The 19,263-nt window shown below is 43.5% G+C and overlaps 1 protein-coding gene across 1 annotated transcript; it reads left to right on the forward strand.

Annotated features, from left to right (window-relative positions):
* Nucleotides 1–801: 801 nt before the first annotated feature.
* LOC131504149 (E3 ubiquitin-protein ligase RNF167-like) lies at nt 802–4,323 on the forward strand. The gene has a single exon (XM_058716151.1). The coding sequence runs from the start codon at nt 1,872–1,874 to the stop codon at nt 2,931–2,933; it is 1,062 nt and encodes a 353-aa protein (XP_058572134.1). The 5' UTR covers nt 802–1,871; the 3' UTR covers nt 2,934–4,323.
* Nucleotides 4,324–19,263: the final 14,940 nt, after the last annotated feature.

Here is a 19,263-nt window from a genome sequence, read left to right on the forward strand (position 1 = left end):
TTCCTGTGGCAAGATCCATGTTTGGATTTTGAGAAACTTCTCTGGGTGTGGAAACGCAGCTTGACCCATGCACTGCCCTCTCCTTTCCTCTAGGCCTTGAATTTCTCAAGTCACTTTTCTTTGGCTTGAGGTTAAGGGGAAACATCACGTCTGCTTCCCCGTGGGTGTGTGTGGATCAGCACAGCTCACTGCTAATTCACTCTGGAGAAAACTTCTCAGTACTTTCCATCTTTTTAGGCTAAGGTCAGTGAGTATCTAATGCCAATAGGACCAGTTTGGGGCTGCTGTGTCCTCTCCTCTGCCCCATTTTAAACATTCTGAAGGAATGGTATAGCATCCGTCTTCAGATGTAGATGTACTTAGAGCTTATTGTTTCGTGCTTCACCCGAGAGTGATTAAGTCGAAGCAGGATGAATGGCCTGTAATAACCCATTATACTCCCACATTGGAAGACACAGGGAAAATAAGACACAGAAGACAGAAGACACAGAAAATAAAGATGAAACAAGTCCGAAAGAAGATTTTGGCCAGTGGAACCAATGTACAAATATGGCAGGATAATCTTGTCATATGAGAAGGTGGCCACCCAAGTCTGGAGGGACGACTTGGGCAGTGTACTCAGAATAAAACCTTTCCATTTCTGACTCGGCCAATCAGGCACATCTTTATTTAAAGTGGCCTATAATTTCCTTTTCTAATCTAAGTTTTGACTTCTGGGGATAGCACTTAAAGACAGAAAGGGCAGCTGTATGGAAATGTAAAGTCTGAGAACCAATGGATATTTGTAAATGGGCTCACAAGAAAGAATCTGTCTTGGTTTCCCACAATCTTATAATCTATTTATTTCTTTGGTTTTAGGGAACCAGTTCCATAACATATTCTCCAGGCCTCTATAACAGTTTAGAAACATTTATCATCCAAACACCCAACAGGTTAACCTCTAGCCTACACTGGTCCTCAGAAGAAGTAAGATTTTATGGAGATTTTAGGGACACATCTATACTGTCTCTGAAACGGAAGTAGAAACTTACCAGTTTCAAAGACTGTGTTGAGTTACTGGGATAAAATTATTAAACTGTTAAGTTCTTTTACACATAGACGATTCTTGGTTATTTGCATCATACGGTGGCATTTATTTGTGAATTGTCTCAGATTTCACACACTTGTTTACCACGTAGGCCAACAGAGGACCTGACACTCATAGATACTGACGTGCATTCTCAAATTGGATTCATCGATTTTAAAATCGACGTTGAAAGTAACAGTAGGCTACGCATTTTTTGCTTTGGCCTGCCTCAAAGTGAGACTGGGGGCACCAGGCAAGCCAGTGTTAAAAGGTCTCACGAGAGGTACACCCAGCCTTCAGCGGGTGGGATGGAAACTTGGCGAGCACTCTCGCGAGACCTGAAGTAACCACAGCTGCAGCAGCCAAAGGGAGGAGCCGAGCACCGGAAGTCCTTCAGTTGGAGAGCCCGCCCCCACGCCGGAAGGGGCCTGACTTTTCTTTAAAAGAGACCATTTTCCCGGAAATAGGAAGACGTCTACTTGGCTGGAAGTTCCACTTCTTTGAGCTCTCCTCCTCTTTTGGAAGTTTTTCTGTCGCCTGTGCTCGCCTTTGCCCCCTTTCCTTGTTTTATCCTTAGAGTAGAAAAGAATGCTTTTAGTGTCTGCCTCCTAGTTTCGCCGAACTGGTTGAATATCTCGCTCCCCAAGGTGAGGCTCCTGCCTCACGCGCCCGTGTAGCTGGGAAGGTGGGACCCGGGCATGTTTGGACTCCGGGGACGCTGAAGGAAGGGCAGAGAGAGGACACAGAGCCCCTCTTCTGCACCTGCTACCAGACTAGGTCTCCTCTAGTCTCACCTCCCACCGCCATGCACCCCGCGGCCTTCCTGCTTCCCATGCTGGGAGCCACCGTGCTGTGGGGAGCGGCCCCCATCCGGGGGCTCATTCGAGCCACTTCAGACCGCAATAACAGCATGGACTTTGCAGACCTGCCAGCTCTCTTTGGGGCTGCCTTGAGCCACGAGGGACTTCACGGGTTACTTGTGGAGGCCCAGCCCGCCAACGCCTGCACGCCCATTGCCCCGCCACCCCCGGTCGCGGCCAACGGATCGGTCTTCGTTGCACTTCTCCGGAGATACGACTGCAACTTCGACCTCAAGGTCCCGAACGTTCAGAAGGCTGGGTATGGGGCCGCTGTGGTACACAATGTAAATTCCAATGAACTGCTGACTATGGTGTGGAGCAGCGAGGAGGTCCAGCAGCAGATCTGGATCCCGTCTGTGTTTGTTGGGGAAAGGAGCTCCAGGTACCTGCGTGCTCTGTACGTCTATGAGAAGGGAGCGCAAGCGCTCCTGGTCCCAGACAATAACTTTCTCCTGGGCTATTGCCTCATCCCTTTCACAGGGGTGGTGGGACTGCTGATTTTGGCCGTGGCAGCAGGGCTGATAGTTCGTTTCATCCAGCACCAGAAACATCTCCAGCGGAATCGACTGACCAAAGAGCAACTGCAACAGATTCCTACACACGACTGTCAGACGGGAGACCGGTATGAGGTCTGTGGCATCTGCCTGGACGAGTATGAGGACGGAGGCAAGCTGAGGGTCCTTCCCTGTGCCCATGCTTATCACAGCCGCTGTGTGGACCCCTGGCTCACCCAGACCCGGAAGACCTGCCCCGTCTGCAAGCAGCCTGTTCATAGCGGCCCTGGAGAAGGGGAACAGGAGGGAGAAACTCCGGGGCAAGCAGGTGATGAGGAAGGGGAGCCAAGGGACCAGCCCGCCACGGAACGGACCCCGCTTTTGGGCTCCAGCCTCACGCTTCCCACATCCTTTGGCTCCTTAGCCCCAGCCCCCTTTGTTTTTCCTGGGTCCTTAATAGACCCATTGCCCTCCCCATCCTCCTCTCCCTCTTCTGCGGCCATCCTGGTCTGATACCCCCCCTCCCCCCACCTCTGGCCACCCATTTGCACAGCCCCTGTCCCTGCCTTCAGTCTAACCTTGTGAGGGTTAGGACGCATTTCCACCGCAGGTTTCTTTCTCCTTTACTCAACCCTATCCTTTCGAGGGGGCTGGGGGTGGAAAGGGACGGGGTCTTCGCTTACTGGGCTAATAAAATTGTTTTTGTGGAGTGAAAACAAAAAGTCATTCAGATAAGTGCGAAAGCCATAGGTGAAAGCTGTCAAAGGCAATTTGAAAGAGCGTATTTTTATACTTTGTGCCAAGGGTGACCAAAAAAAAAAAAAATCAGAAACGTCATCTTAAATCCCTCAGAGTATCTTAAATTTACCTCGGGATATTAACATTTTACATTTGGCCTTGATGCAAGTTCTCCTATCTGTAAAAATTTCAGCGCATTTCTTTTAACCATTTTTGAGAGGGGTGGATATTAATTGAATAAATGACTCTTATCTAAATGTTGAATTATCGTCAGTTAATGCCTCGAGAGTGCAAAACTGTTGAAATGTCCATGGGGTCATGACAAAAAATAACTAGGTTGCAGGTCCCCTGTCCTCTGCTCTTCTTATGTGTTAAGTGCCTGTGTAAACATAACACGTTTAATTGCTTTACAGCATGTGGTCTTTTAGTATTCAGATATGGCTAATTGGGGTGGAATTTCAGGAGGATGCATTTTAGCTTTGTCTTTTGTTTAAATGAAGGACCCATGCCACACGACATGCTTTTCACCTGAGAGAGGTGACTGTTAGGCCATATTTTCTGTGCGTGGAGCTCCCTATGCGTAATTCAGGAGTTAGCTAATACCCTTCCTTTTTAGAAATTAAGGTCATTTTCACCTTTTAATGATTGTTCTTATTAGCTAAGCAAGTTCTTATTGTATGCCTGCTTTCAGCTCACCTCCGACTTCCTGATCCTGCATTGATAATGCAAATGATTAAATACTCTGTTATTTGGATTAGAATGTTCTCTTTCATGCAAGCCTTGAAATAACTTTTACACGGAAAGACTTCTGTATTGGAAAACGGAGTCAATAGTCATGAGAAAATGGAATATTTAAGTGAACGTATAGTTTTATTTCGATAAAGATACATGTGAAATCACGGTTTTAGAACTGAGACGGTTCTATTAAGGCAATTGCAAATATTAGTCCGATGGATGATCTGTTCATTAATGTTATGCTCCAGGTTTTTATTTCAATATTTTTCACAATGTGCATCTTTTGGCATGAGATTCTATTAAAATGTGTGCATTGATGAGCATTAGACAATCTTGAGGGCTGCACAACCATGGGATCTCCAAGGAACAGACGCCGAGGTGGAGTTTTGTGTTTATAAGTTGGTTGAGGAGTGAAGGAAGCAGAACTGGGCAGAGGTAAGAGTTGAAGGTCACGCTGCCATCGCACGAGAAGTCTCAGCAGGTGCCCCAGAGAGCACTGGAGCAGGGATGGCCCCGTAAAGATGTCCCAGATCAAAGCAAGAGAGCAGGTCCACGTGACCCTGAAGTCACCAGTCATTTCTTATAGGCTGGCACAGGGGGAGAGGAGTGATCTTGGGCCAGGTAGCTTTCTTCAGGCAAGGACAGTTTCTGGAGAGAAACTCTGCTGAGAACCTTTGACCGCCAAGGTTTAGTCCTGAGTGGACTGGGGCCGGGTGGGGGGTGGGGGCGGAGGGGTGTTGGGCAGACCACTATAGCATATTCTATAACGATTTACTAGGGGTGGGTGGGCCCAAAGAATAACAAGTGTGAGAAACTTCCCTGGCTTACGTTGCTCAGCGTTCCTTTCTGTTTTAATATGACATTCTGAGGTTAGCTCCAGAGGTGAGCAATGTATGGAAAGTGGCTAACTGCTACCTGTATGAACTTCCTCTAAAGGGAAGGCCACAAGAGTGGCCTTTGTTAAGCCCAGTGGAGGATGAATGAAAGTCACAAGCAAAGACTATGAGACGTTGCATGTACTCATCACGTGTCCACTGAACATCTCCTGAGCTTCCATGACATTCCAGGCACAGCAGGGAGCTGTGACAAAGAGAAGGAAGGTGTCATCCCCAATTCTCTGATATTCGGGAGAACACAAACAAGTAAACAGCCATTACGTATTGTGACGCTTGTGACAATTAGTAAGAAAGGGGATGTATGATCAAGGAAGAATTATCCACCCGTGCGCTGGAGTGGCTGGGCTCACACTGGCTCAAGAGAGCCAGTTGCTAATTCTGGAAGCCTTGCCACCTCGTTGCTAAACACAGGCATTGCCAAACATTAGATTATATAAACTTACTATTAAATAACCTATATTAAAAACAAAGCTAATACACGCTCATCACTTCCTAATTATTTTACTGTTCCTTACACTCTAGAGGTTCTTTCTGTCTGTTAGCCCTGCCTGCATATAGAGCTCATGCAGGGGTGTGCTGCCGCGCATGCCTTCTGATCTCTGTGTCAGAGATCAGAGCCTGAAATCGGACATTTACATTGGAGCCTGAAATCGGTTGCGACAGAAGTATTTATACCACAGAAGCTGGCAAATACTTCTCGCCCATCTCGCTTCCCCTGGGTTGGATTTATGTATTGTTTTGCTGGTTACCTAGACTTAAGAAAGTGATAGAGACAGTGGCAATAACGCAGATTAAATTTAAATGCGTGTCATGTCTTCAGCCGTTACGTTACCAATAGCACAAAAACGTGAGGAGCTATCCTTCACGTGTTTGAAAACTATCTGGCAAATAAGTCCCCATGTCATCGATGAATGAGTGAAGTTGTCAGTACATCTTCGGTTTCCCCCCTTTTGTCCTTCTCATTAAGATAAATGGAAATATCGAGTAATATTTATGTCAGAACTATATGAGTTTGTCAATGCCGTGAGCAACTTCTGAATTGGGAAGCAATCAAGCGTTTATTCAGAATCTAATTTTGCGAAAGCACGGTTCAGTTGCAATCATAGTTTGGCGGAATGGGCAAGAGTTCAGCAATCATCGGCCTAAGTGTTCCGGGAGGATAAGTTGGCTGTGTCGTATCTACAACAAAGAGCCTTGTGTATTTCATTCTTTTCGTAAACTGTGCACTACACATCCCTTTGCATCAGTAGAGACTGTAATACAATTGTGCGTAGGTACATCGCCGCATTTTCCCCAACAAGAGTGGGTTGCTAATCGTTTGCCAGCATACGACTAGGTAAAGCAGAGCAAGTAGACGTTCACCCAGTCACTGGATGAGCACGTGGGAGGGCGTGTGACCCATTCAGGAAGGACGGCGGCGTGAGGGGAGAACAGAGAGGAAAAGGAAGGTTTAGCTGAGGCCACTAGTTGGATGCAGATTCCATTCCACTCTCTCACACCGTGTTCTGCTTTGTAGCAGGTCACACGAAGAAGTTCTCAGGCTCCTCTTTCATTCTGCCATCAACACTGCCGATCACAAATGCACTGGTTCCCGTGTGGCCTGCATGAAGTCCTCAAGTGCAGCACTTCTCACACTCCTTACTCTTTCTGCTATGAGCACATTTTTGTGACCATCTCTTCAGCGCTCTTGAAATCGCCTGTTCTCGCTGGTCAGGTGCTTCCAGGCGGTCTGGCTCTGTGTGGATTCTCTCCAGTGCTCACTATTCCTTGCGTTATTTTGGGAAACCTAAGCCTTCTCCTCATCATTGGAAAGCCCTGTCTATCCATTACCCCCAATGGCAGGGCTACTCCCTCTAGGTCCTGGCTTCCATATTGGAATATTTTACTCAGTGCCCCCGGATCATTTGTCCTAAGTCCCAGTTCTCAAGTCTCCCCCCTCCATGTTTATTTTGCTCTTTTCCTCGTATAGATTTACCGTTCTTAATTTTTGTAGAATTCATGATCGAATATTTGACAAATCAGAAATCTCTTTAAATTTAAATGTGAAACTTCATGCGTTTTTCCAGCCAAAACCGTTTTCAGCATTCTTTAAAACATTAAAAAAGTGATGAATAAAAACTGTGCTTTAAAGACAAATGCATGGGGCGCCTGGGTGGCTCAGTCAGTTGAGCATCCGACTTCGGCTCAGACCATGATCTCACGGGTCGTAGGTTCGAGCACCAGGTCGAGCTCTGTGCTGACAGCTCAGAGCCCAGAGCCTGCTTTTGGATTCCGTGTCTCCCTCTCTCTCTGCCCCTCTGCCCCTTGCACTCTGTCTCCCTCTCTCTCAAAAATAAACATTAAAAAAATTAAAAAAGAAAGGCAAATGCAGAACTATTATGACTTAATGTTTTTGCTTTACAAAGACTTTTTTTTTTCTTTAAAAAGTTCATGGTATAACACATCCCTAGCCTGTAGATTCCTTAAGGAAAGAAACAGTAAATGTTATCTAATTATCATCAGGTACTAGCTCAGTCACTGTCATATGCCCCAAATGAATACCTAAATATTTTTAAGTCATTTCTTTAAAACTTGATTATATAAATGAGATTATAAACTTTTTTTTTATTTGGAATAAGTATGTCCCCGTATCAAAGCCACATGCATGGACATCAGTGGGATGTTTTGAAAGATGTGTTAATGTTTTTAAAGATGCCGTTACAAGTTCTGTCTCTGCTGCTTTCTCAGATGGTCATCCTAACTCCACACATTAAAAAAAAAAAATCTATTCATCCAGCCATTCTATCCTTCCATTTTTTTCACCCAGCTGATCAAGCAGTCATTCCTTCTGTAAATACTAGCCTGTGTGTTGGTATTATGACAGTGTGCAAGATAGATAGGGCATTGCTCTCACGGAAGGAAGAGAGGATTAAGCCCATCATGTAAAATGTGATATAAAAATACATCTCTAGTACTCACAGTAGAGACTTTTTGGGCCTTTAGGTAAGGAAGAAAGACCTAGAACATCGCAGGGGAGGAAATGAAAATTATGCTCCGTTCTCAAAGGTGTAAAAGGGCTTGGCCCAGAAACGAGGAGAGGCAGGGGTATTTAGTCAGACTGGGGCAAAATCCCTGTAAACCTAGAGAATGCGATATGTTCTAGAAACAAAAGGAATCGCAGTATTTCTAGGGCTTGGGTTACAAAGCAGGGAGTAAGGAGTGATGTGGCCGCCAGCGTGATGAGGGGCTAGAATGGGAAAGACCCCATCAACTGGTTAGACAGTTTGGAATTCTCATCATGACTGAGGATGGGTTACTATGTGAAAGAGGGGGCAAGACTAGGGTTTGGGAGGCCAGTTAGAAGGTGGTGCAGTAGACCAGGTTGGTCACCTGACCTTAAGTGGTGGCTCAGGGTTTGGGGGGAAAAAAATGGCGCCATCCAGGTAAACACTGTCACAAAGGTCTGGAGCATAAGAGAAGATCCAAATGAATAAATCTTCACAGTCCAGAGCCACGGGCGAAAATCTGTTTCTACACAGGTCAGTTGTATCATCTTTGTAAAGGTGATAATTTTTGATACCTTATTTTCGAGAGCTTGTTTAGCTTTCTCTTTAGCAAAACTGATCAACCTCTGTTATAGTGGAAGAGACAGAAAACAAGAGAAGGACATTTAAACAGAGGAGATGCTTTTCTGGAAACCTGTAAGTTGGGTGTTTCACTTGGGAACCAAATCCAAACAAGATGCCCGACTGTGCTTAATGTGCATGCCCTCTGGGCTCGTGAATATTCACACTATTGGATGGGTCACATGCAGAGTCAGGGGCTTTTGTGGTCTCCTTGGAACGGGATGAAGACCACAGGGAAAGACCAAAAAGCTGAGAGGGCATCTCAAGTCTGGAGCGTCTGCCCACTCGATTGAAAAAGGCATCAAGACACTTGGAACATTAATTTTGGAAGAAGACGACTACATAAATGATAATTGCTGCATGAAGACATGGCGTTATTGATTTATAAAAGCCCGTTTGAAGTTTTAAAGATCATAGATAGATTTCCGTAAGATTTCTTTCAGCACCACATAGATATGCTTAAAGGATCTTCCTTAGTTAAACGTGATCGTTATTCAACATGTGACCATAATTACTGATTGTGGGTGTGTGTATGTGTGGGGGGGCTGATTTGCTCTTTTTATCACTGTAGGTTACTGTTTTGGTGAATTTCAGATTGCTTATTTTTTAAAGATAATTTTATTTACTTAAAAATGAAGAGCAACTTTGATTGTCTGATATTTCTTGCAGTGGACCTTCATCACCAAAGAAATGGTTTACTTTGCCTGGAAAAGGAAATGTGACCCTAGGATTACACCCTTGAGAGATGAGACTTCAGTTCAAATTGGAATTCATGGAGTAATTGCAGCCTGCGGTAATGCATCTTCAACAGCTTAAAATAGCTATTAGATGGGTAGAAGTTTCCCCTAGAGGAACAGCCGTGTTCACTAGGGGATGCCTTTTGTCTCCTCCAAACCACCATAGCAGCCTTTGAACAACGCACAAAGAAACACAATATTGGGTATTTTCCGGAGCGATCTGAAAATTAACTGAGAACAAATGTACTCTCATCTCTTTTGGATTGTGTTACAAACAAAAAAATAGATAAAATAATATCAGCGAAGACTCCTATTTGAGTTCATTTTGGGGAGAGCATAACATTGGAACTTCCTGAAGCTCGTCCTCAAGGTACAAACAAGTACCTGAACCAATTCTTCGTTTAGTGGGTCATTAAAGCCCTTTCATCGGTGCTTCTTACAGAAAAAAAAAATGTAAACAATAAAAAAATGTCATTTTTTTCCCTGCCCTTGTAGGCAAATTCTGAGCAACAGCAAACAGTGAGGTATTTCTTTATTTTTACTTTTTAAATGTTTATTTAGTTTTTGAGAGAGAGACAGAGCGTGAGCAAGGGAGGGGCAGAGAGAGAGGGAGACAGAGACTCTGAAGAAGGCTCCAGGCTCTAGGCTCTAAGCTGTCAGCCCAGAGGCGGGTGCGGGGCTTGAACCCGTGAACCATGAGATCATGACCTGAGCTGAAGTCGGAAGCTTAACTGACTGAGCCACCCAGGCGCCCCATGTATTTTTTTTTATTTTTAATTGCATCATGAGCCACTGGTTTTCTTAAACATTCAGTGAACCTGACTAGTTTTTTTCTTGGTTAGAATTTGCACAGGAAGTGACAAGATCGAAATAACAATAATACATTTTAAAAGCCCTTTGAAGAGTCCTCCACTCGTACAGGCGGTTTTGCAGCACAGAACAAGGTGCAGATGCCATGGAGCGTGGCAGGTGGGACATTGAACCACACCTACTAGATAGGAGGCTGCAGAAAGGCAACAGGGGTTCTTCTCTCCTGTCCAAAACTGATGAATGGCAAATGCCCCCAAGGGATCCCATAGGAAGGGGGCAGCCAGGCTGAGATGAGAAAGCCTGGCTGTCAGAAGGCTTATAAAAAAAAAACCACGCCCAGAAGAAACGACACAAGGCAAATCAGGAAAGCGAGCAAAAAGGCTGAGAGTCCAGAGAGAAGGGATTCACGGCAAACTGGAGGAACAAGGAGGTGAGTGACAGTCCCGTCGCAAGGGTGGGTGATCCGGGAGACAGGGAACCTGTGAGGGGGGACAAGGCAGGCTGCAGGCTGATCCGATCCAATCAGTTCGGGAGGTAGACATGCAAAAATGCAGAGACGCAGCCCGGCAGTTCGTTCAGAAATCCTCGGATACAGGGGTAGCCGCTTAAAGGACCCCGACTGGGTTTAACGAAAGACAAGCAGGGGCTGGGCCTCGGGCATAAAAATATCAGGGGTTTCAGATGCCCAGAGTCTGTGAGGGGTGAGCTGACAGTGCTGCAAGCCAGCGCACGTCAATCGCAGCACAGCTCTCGAAGGTGGGAAGCAGAGTAGGCTCACTCAAACACTGGGCAAAGAGCACCGGCTGTGTAGCAGCTACGTCGCATGGGTTATAAAGAGACGACAGGGTTGGTTCCTTTTCCTCAGGAATCTGAAGATTGGGTTGGGTAGGGCTGCCGCCCGCAGCCACTCCCCTTCCATCTGCACAGTATACACGTAGTAATGTATATTATTCATTTTTACAGATCTTTACGTTTGTTTTGCTTTGTGACCGGTGGGCTTCGGCCCCAGCCAACCTGGCCTGGAAATTTGCATGTAGTTCTGAGAGAAGCCATTGCTGAGTGCGTGGGCAACAGACTAAGACATTTTCTTGACATCCATCCTAATTTATCTTCCAGGCATGTAGCCATTGGAGGCCGAGCAGCACAGTTGTTCTGGAGCCCCCTCCTTGGCCGCTAAACCCAAGCCGACGTTGCAGGAAAGGACTTTAGCGTTTGCAACTATGTTCTCTTCAGCTGATGAGGAATGTCTCTTACTTTTCTACGATAGACCTGGTGGTCTATTTTTAGTAGTCAAGTACTTGAATGTGCCATCCGGGTGTGTCAAGTGTGTCAATATCATTAAATATTGGGATACACAGGGCAGAGTCTACAGTAAGGGTCAAGAAGCCACATGCCTTCTGCAAAATCCGGCCACTGTCCATTTTTATAAATAAAGTTTTATTGGAACGCAGTCACACTCATTCATTTACAGATTGTCTACACCCATTTTCCTGCCATAACAGCAAAGGTGAATAGTTACATTTGTCCCACAAAACCCAAACTATTTATTATGTGGTTCTGTAAGAAAAAGTTTACTGACCCCTAAACTATAGTCAGCAAGTTTCCCAGTGGTTAAGAAAGCATAGGTTCAGATCCCATCTTTTTTTATTTCCTAGCTTTGTGGCCTTGGGCAATTTAACTTTGTTCTTCAGTTTCTTTATCTGTAATATGGGGATAATAATACCTCCTACTTCATAAGCTTGATATGACCATTAGATTAATTAAATCAGGAAAAGAGCTTATAGGGGTACCAATAATGCTGTAAGTTCTCAATAAATACAAGCTATTGTTATCATTAAATATCACAGTGCATTATTTCATTTACAAAAATGTATTGGCTATCAACCAAGGGCTAGGCAGTGAGACTAGGAATTGGGGATGAATTAAGGTCCATTCTTTCCCATGAAGAGTTTATGATATAGTGGGAAAGCTAGATATACAAATCACTGATTATAAAATAATGTGACAGACATATGTTCAATGTCAGTGCAGGAATGAAAGAAGGTCAGGTTGAGTGATGACATTTGGCCTGCGTCTTGAAGTATGAGTGGACTTTTGCGAGGAAGATCGTGTGTAGAATGGCACATGAACAAAAGGAAGAGACTATGCAATGTTAGGGCAGTGGGGAGATATGAGGTTAGATTAGGAAACATAAGTTTTTAGGTCCCTGTGAAAAAGTGGCGGAAGAGGCAAATAGAAACACAGGAAATGGGAAGAAAAGGGTTTTAATGTACGACAGAAAAAAAGTGTATATTCAAGCTGACTTGGTGTGAAGGGTGGATTTGAGAACAGTGAGGTTGAAGCCAGTGTGGAGAAGCTGGTCCCTTGGCGTGTCTGTTGACAGTAAAAAATTAAAGGAATACGATATATTTTCTGAAGGAGTTGGTTTAAAAAGAATGATGCTTATCGTTTGAGGAGTCCTGGGTTCATTGATGCGAAGGCCGTAACTTTGAAATAGGGCCTTTACAAAAGCTCTAGGTCTCTGTGAGTACCTTAGGAACAGTCTGGAAGCCTGAGTTATTGTTCAGGTTGGGTTTTTCTTGCACCTAACATGAGTTAGGCATGTTCCCTAATCGCTTCGTGTTTGAGCAACTTGTCCATAGCTACATCCCGGGATGAAACATACATGTATATAGTTCCACTGCTGGCACATTTTCAGCTGAAAAGGCAACTCACCATGGGCCCGTTAAGACTAAATCTGGGGGGCGCCTGGGTGGCTCAGTCGGTTACGCGTCCGACTTCGGTTCAGGTCATGATCTTGCAGTCCGCGAGTTCAAGCCCCGTGTCCGGCTCTGTGCTGACAGCTCAGAGCCTGGAGCCTGCTTCAGATTCTGTGTCTCCCTCTCTCTCTGACCCTCGCCCGTTCATGCTCTGTCTCTCTCTGTCTCAAAAATAAATAAAACGTTAAAAAAAAATAAAAAGAAAAAGACTAAATCTGGGGTCACGGTTCCCTTCTCTACTTCAATGTTCCAACCTGTTCTTCTATATTCTCCATTTTCCTCTCCCCATCTTCTCCACCTCCTTCGTTCTTCCTCTCCTTCTTCTCCTGTTCCTTCTCCTCCTTCTACTTCTTCTTCACTCTCTCTTGCTCTGTCTCCCTCCCTCTCTCCCTGCTTCTCTCTCCCTTTCCCTCGTTCTTTCTCTCTCTACCCTGGGGAAAAATGAAACCAGCAGAAATGATTATGACAAGTAGTCTCAAATTTTTTCTGAAGGGGTAGAATATACAAGTCAGGAAAAATGTGTTCCCTTGCTACTGGGTTAAATTTCACTTGTAGTGGAATACACAAAGGAATTGTCACAGAGATTGAATGAGCGCACATGTTTTGCATAAAATGGAGGACATCATGCTTTTAGGTATCTGCCAAGGTTACCTGTCTGGGGACATTAAGGATGAGTGATGGGAGAAGCTCAGGCTGGCTCTATAGGGTATGTCTTCCTGTGGTTCTTAACTGTCTTTGGGGGATTCTATTTCCAAAAAAAGAACACAAACCCAAGATAAGACCTTGTGTATAGAGAGTGGGTGGGAGAGATCAAAGAAAGGAGCATGAAGTGAAAGTGAGCCAATTCCCAAGGGAAATCTTACTCTGCTGGGGGCAGAGGTGGTATCATTTGCTTTAGTCATGAAGCAATCTGGGTTAATTATTACACCCAAGGAAGAAAAACTATATTGTTTAGTATTAACTATGACCTATTTAAGTTTCATTTGTTTGGTATTTGGCTACACAGGGTTGGCCCAAGACAATACATCGAGTGGATCATACAGGCCCGTGAAATATATCCATTACCCTCTTTAATCTGTTGGGTTCTTGGCGGGTTTTGGGAGGTTAGGTGTTGTATGCCAGAATCTCCCTGGGAGAGCTAATATCCATGCTGTGTTATTACAGAATACAGCCATTTGTTATTGAAGTCGAACTATTAAAAATGTATAATCATCCTCTAAATATTCTTGAGAAAGCAATTCCTTGTCTGTCTTTATTAGCTGTTTTTTTCCTTAAGAGAATCAAAATATTTCCATTTTTTAAAGAAAATGGGAATGAAGAAGCATGCTAAATCTACTGGTGAATATAAAAAACCGGGGCACAAACTTAGAAAGATTGTATCACATTTTTAGTAATAAATAACAACGACTACAGATCTTCCTTGACTTACGATGGGATTGTCTTCATAAGCCCATTATGAGTTGAAAATATCATTAAGTCATAATGCATTAAATACACCCAACCTACCAAACATCATAACTTGAACATGCACAGAACATTTCCTCATGAGCCTACATGTGGGCAAAATCATCTAACACAAAGGCTATTTTATAGTAAAATGTTGACTATCTCATGTAATTTATTGACTACTGTGCTGAAAGTAAAAATCAGAATGATCATATGGGTACAGATGGTTGTCAGTGTATCTGTCGTTGACCCTCATGGTCATGAGGCTGACTGGGAGCTGCCCCACTACCCAGCATCTCAGGAGAGAGTATCAGATCACATTTTGCTGGCCTGAGAAAAGACCCAAATGCAAATTTCTAAGTATGCTTTCTACTGATGTGTATTACTTTCTCACTATCCTTAAGTCAGAAATTCATGAGCTGAACCATCACAAGTCAGGGACCCTCTGGTTTTTTTTTTTTGTTTTTTTGTTTTTCCATCTTCCCTACAGGTCTTAAACTGTGACTTCTATTGCAGCATATGAAAAGTGTGGAAGTTCTAGATTTTTCTAAACATCATCACTAGGAAGTGACTTTGATCATCAGATACGTGTTAAAAGAGATGTGGGAGAAAGAAAAGGGAATGTGCAAAGAAACATGAGGTGTATCTCTTGGAAGATTATCTAGGGAAATCTTTCTGTGGGAACCGTCTATCTATTTCAAGCTTTCTTGTGAGAGTCCCTATATCTTTCTCTCCCTCTCCATGGCCAACCCATCAGCAAATACAGTAGGATCTATCTTTAAAGCAGATCACAAATTTGTTAATATTTCACTGTCTTCTTAGGTCAGTCACGTTTTCACATGAGCAGTTGCAATAGCTTCTTATCTTGTCCTTATTTCCACAGTTGGCATGCTACTTCTATTCTCCATGTAACAACCAGTCCTGAACTCAAGATCAGATTGTATCAGTTTCCCGGATAAAGCTCCCCAGTACCTCCCAATCATTCCTAACATAAAATTCCAGATCCTTACCATGGTTCATAAGATCTGTGTTGGGCAACTGCTAAAATGTCCTTCGATCATGGCTGCCCATTGCTATTCACGCTCTTATGTAACTTCTTCCCCTCGTGTGTTGGCTAGACCTGGTCATTTGCTTAGACAACTAGAACTAGAAGGCAAAAGTAATGGGGCCTGACTTCTATAATTAGATTACACAAGACTGTGACTTCCATAAGGGTAGCCTGATGGCCAAGAACTACTTTTCTTAGGCCAGTGATATGTGATCTGATGCTCTCTCGAGAGGCTGGGCAATAGGGCAGCTCCCAGCCAGCCTTGAGACCCTGAGGGTCAACAACAGAAACACTGACAACCATCTGTACCCGTACAACCACATCTGTGAAGCCCACAAGAAACTGAATCTTGGCACCAACTGTGTAAATGAACTTGACGTGGGTCCTTCTTGAGACTTCAGAGGACCCAGCTCTGGCCAACATCTGAATTGCAGCCTGTGACAGCTTCTGAAGCAGAGGATCCAGCCCAGAACCACCCAGATTTCTGATCCACAGCAACTGTGAGATAATAATAAATGCTGTTTCAATCTACTAAGTCTTGAGTTAAACGTTGCACAGCAGTAGATAGTGAATACATGGCCCTATTGGATCTGGTCCTTGACTACTCTTCAGACCTCACCTTCCTCCACTTTTCCCTTGCTCACTTTTCCCCAGAGACTTTACCCTTATTTGTTCTTCTTGGACACATCAAGCTTATTCCAATCTGTGGACTTTATGCTTGCTGTTTCCTGTGTTGGGAATGCTCTTACCCTAGACCTTCATATGGCTTGTCCTTCTACATTTTCAGGTCTTGTTTCAATTGTCACTTTTGCAGAGAAGCTCTCTCTGGCTTCCTTCCCTGGAGCAGTTATAGCCACTCTTTCCACTCCCCTCCTTTTTGCCCTCATCCCCTCCCTCTGTCCCTTTGTCCTGCATTATCTTCCCTCCTAGCCTTATGCATTTTTTGGTTTTCTTTTTATTGTCTGTTCTGCATTCGATTTTAAGCTCCAGGAGGGTCAGAGTTTGGTCTGTCCTAAGTGTTTAGAATATATAGGCACTAACTAAATATTTATTAAGTTAATGGATACATTGTACTACAACAAGCAGGCAATTCCTCATGTATAAAATAATGGTATTGGAACAAACGCAATTAAATTCACATCTATATCCAAACTTTTTATGCTATGACTAATATGGCATAGAGATTAAAGATAACACATCAAAATTAGACCAGAATGAGATGTGGGGCAAGGAGATTTTTTGGAGTGAAAAACATGTGGCATGTGAGAGACAGGATAGACAGGATGTGAGATTTTTGTCATTGCACAAACGCCATCTGGTCCAGTCATGTCCCGTAGAACTTTCTATGATGTGGAAACGTACTATTCTGTCCTGTCCAATGCAAGAGCTATGAACCAACTACCTGTGGGGACTGAGCTTTTGAAATACGGACAAATGAAAATTTAGTTTGACTAAATTTAGTATGACTGGGGAACTAAATTTTCATTTTTATTTGATTAAATTCAAAATCAAAATGGACCTTTAGATTCTGAAGTATGGGATTCCTCTTTGGCACTGTGATTTTACAGTCATAATATGATTTCACATGAAAGATAAGGGCATTTTGGGGTTTCACAGTTATATGGGTAGGTTGGCTTCAGAGATGGCGAATTGACAGGAGAGGTTGTATCTTCTATGTACTTGCCTTAGATTAATGTCTAAGCAACAAATCAGAAAAAAAAAAATTGCATGGAACCAAAATGATACCACGGGAGCAGTACAACCTTGCCATACTAATGACAGTTTTCTATGTGTTTGAATTGTTTTCTACCTCCTCATTTTTTTTTTTTTTTTCTTTTCTGTTTTCTCAGTCCCATCTCTATGGTTGTAAGCCCCGGAGAAAGAAAACAAAATGTAAGTGCTCAGTAATTCTGCTACATTGAATAAAATGTTGATTACCTCCAACACTGAAGGATACCTTTGTGGATGATTCTGAACTTGAGATGATCCAAATGGTTCCCATGTTCTTTGGATGCATGATGTTCTCTTGCATCTGAAATTTTAATTTCTGCACCGCTTTCTTCTTAATTATTATCTCTTTAGCCTCCACAGAGAGAATCCAAACTGTCTTTCCACAGGTGACACATGCAATGAAATGTCAACTACCTCAGCTATTCTATGCTCAAGAGGACTCCTCCTTAGCCCAGGCACTCAGCTGTAACACCTGGTTTCTTTTTTTTTTTTTTAAATTTTTTTTTCAATGTTTTTTATTTATTTTTGGGACAGAGAGACACAGAGCATGAACGGGGGAGGGGCAGAGAGAGAGGGAGACACAGAATTGGAAACAGGCTCCAGGCTCCGAGCTGTCAGCACAGAGCCCGACGCGGGGCTCGAACTCACAGACGCGAGATCGTGACCTGGCTGAAGTCGGCCGCTTAACCGACTGCGCCACCCAGGCGCCCCAACACCTGGTTTCTTAAGGAAACCACAACCTCAGTTTTTCTTTCTTTGATCACAATACCAAAGGACATATTTATTATCCTGAATAATAATGACTTCAAGAAGTCTTACAAATGTTTCAGGTTTTTCTTAGCACACTGGAGCTTTCTTAACACACTAGATAATGTGTTACATAAGATTTGAGATGAATAAGACTGTGTTTAAAATCATGCTGTGCTGTAATGGCGATGTGACCTTGACAAAGTTGCTAAACGTCACCGTTCAGCTTCTGTTCTCTCATGGGCAAAGGGCAGGGAAATATGCATGTCTCAGGGTTCCCGCAAAAACTGGCTAAATTCCTATATGAAAGCACTTCATACCCAGGGTGTGGAGGGATGTTGATGTGAGACTAAATCAACAACGACAAAAATATTCGGAAGGTCACTCCAGTTTTGGAAATTGTCTCTGCACTTGTTTTCTCTTGGGAAATTTATCAGTCCCTCCACCATCATGAATTTCCCCTCTTAACATAGCTGTCAGCCTTTGGAAAGTATCTTTCTGACTACTCCACGTCTGTAGGATATTATCTTTAAGCATAGTTCTTTGTAGTGTCTGAGAGTATCAGATTTATTTATTGGTTTCTGGGTATATTAGCTGCCACTCTCCTCACACTCCTGAGGATATAAATTTCTGAAGGATAGATATGCTCACTAGTTTGTTTTCTTCTGTGTTCCCTGTGCCAGGAACATTGTCTGTACACAGTAAGTGCTCAATAAATAATTGCTGACTGACAAACCTCCAGGAACACTCTTAAATTTGTCAAAAGCCAGGTGTTTTTTTTTCCATAACAGGTAATATTTACTGAATTTATGAACTTTCCCACTTATTATTCACTTTAACAGCGTGGCTGCTATGAAAGCTATATTTCCTTCTAGACTCATTAAAGGTGGCTACGGGAAATACAGATAGTTTGTCACCCTGAATCCAGGCAGAGAGTTCTGCAGCTCGCCACAAAGCTCTGTTAAATTCTTCACTGGCTGTCATTACAGTCTATAGTTTGTTGAGATCAATCTAGATATGTGGATACACCGGAAGGAGAAACTTAGGTTGTATTTAGTTGATCTGTATACACCACACTTTTATCACAGAACCTACAGCAGTGTTATTTCTCTACGCATAAAATTCATAAGAGATTTTAGATTGCATTTAATTAATACTTCAATATTTTCGTTAGGCTGCTCTTGCTGGCATGAGTTGCAATAGTAGTTCATTAGCAAACACTTCAGGAAGTTTCCCTTGCCATTGGCTAGGGACCCAGCAAAGAGACTTTTTGCTGTGACAGGCACCCAGCTTTGCAAGGCTCTGGGGAACAGAACGAATATGAGGTGCCACTAATGTGACAGGAGGGTAGAAAATGTCTGTAATTTGCCGCTTAAAATGTCGAGCCAACAGAGAGGAAGATGTTCAAAGGAACACAGAGATTCAATAGCAGAGTTACTAGAATTCATCTTTCCATTTGGAGCCAGACTACTGATATCATTGACACTACTTGATAAATTCACAAAGTTTTCTTGTGTCAGAAATGTCTATTATTCTTAGTGGACGTTAAAGCCGGACAAACTCCTTGAAATCGTTTGACACATGACTTTTA

This window comes from Neofelis nebulosa, chromosome 1 (assembly GCF_028018385.1).
Source record: "Neofelis nebulosa isolate mNeoNeb1 chromosome 1, mNeoNeb1.pri, whole genome shotgun sequence".
NCBI lineage: Eukaryota > Metazoa > Chordata > Mammalia > Carnivora > Felidae > Neofelis > Neofelis nebulosa.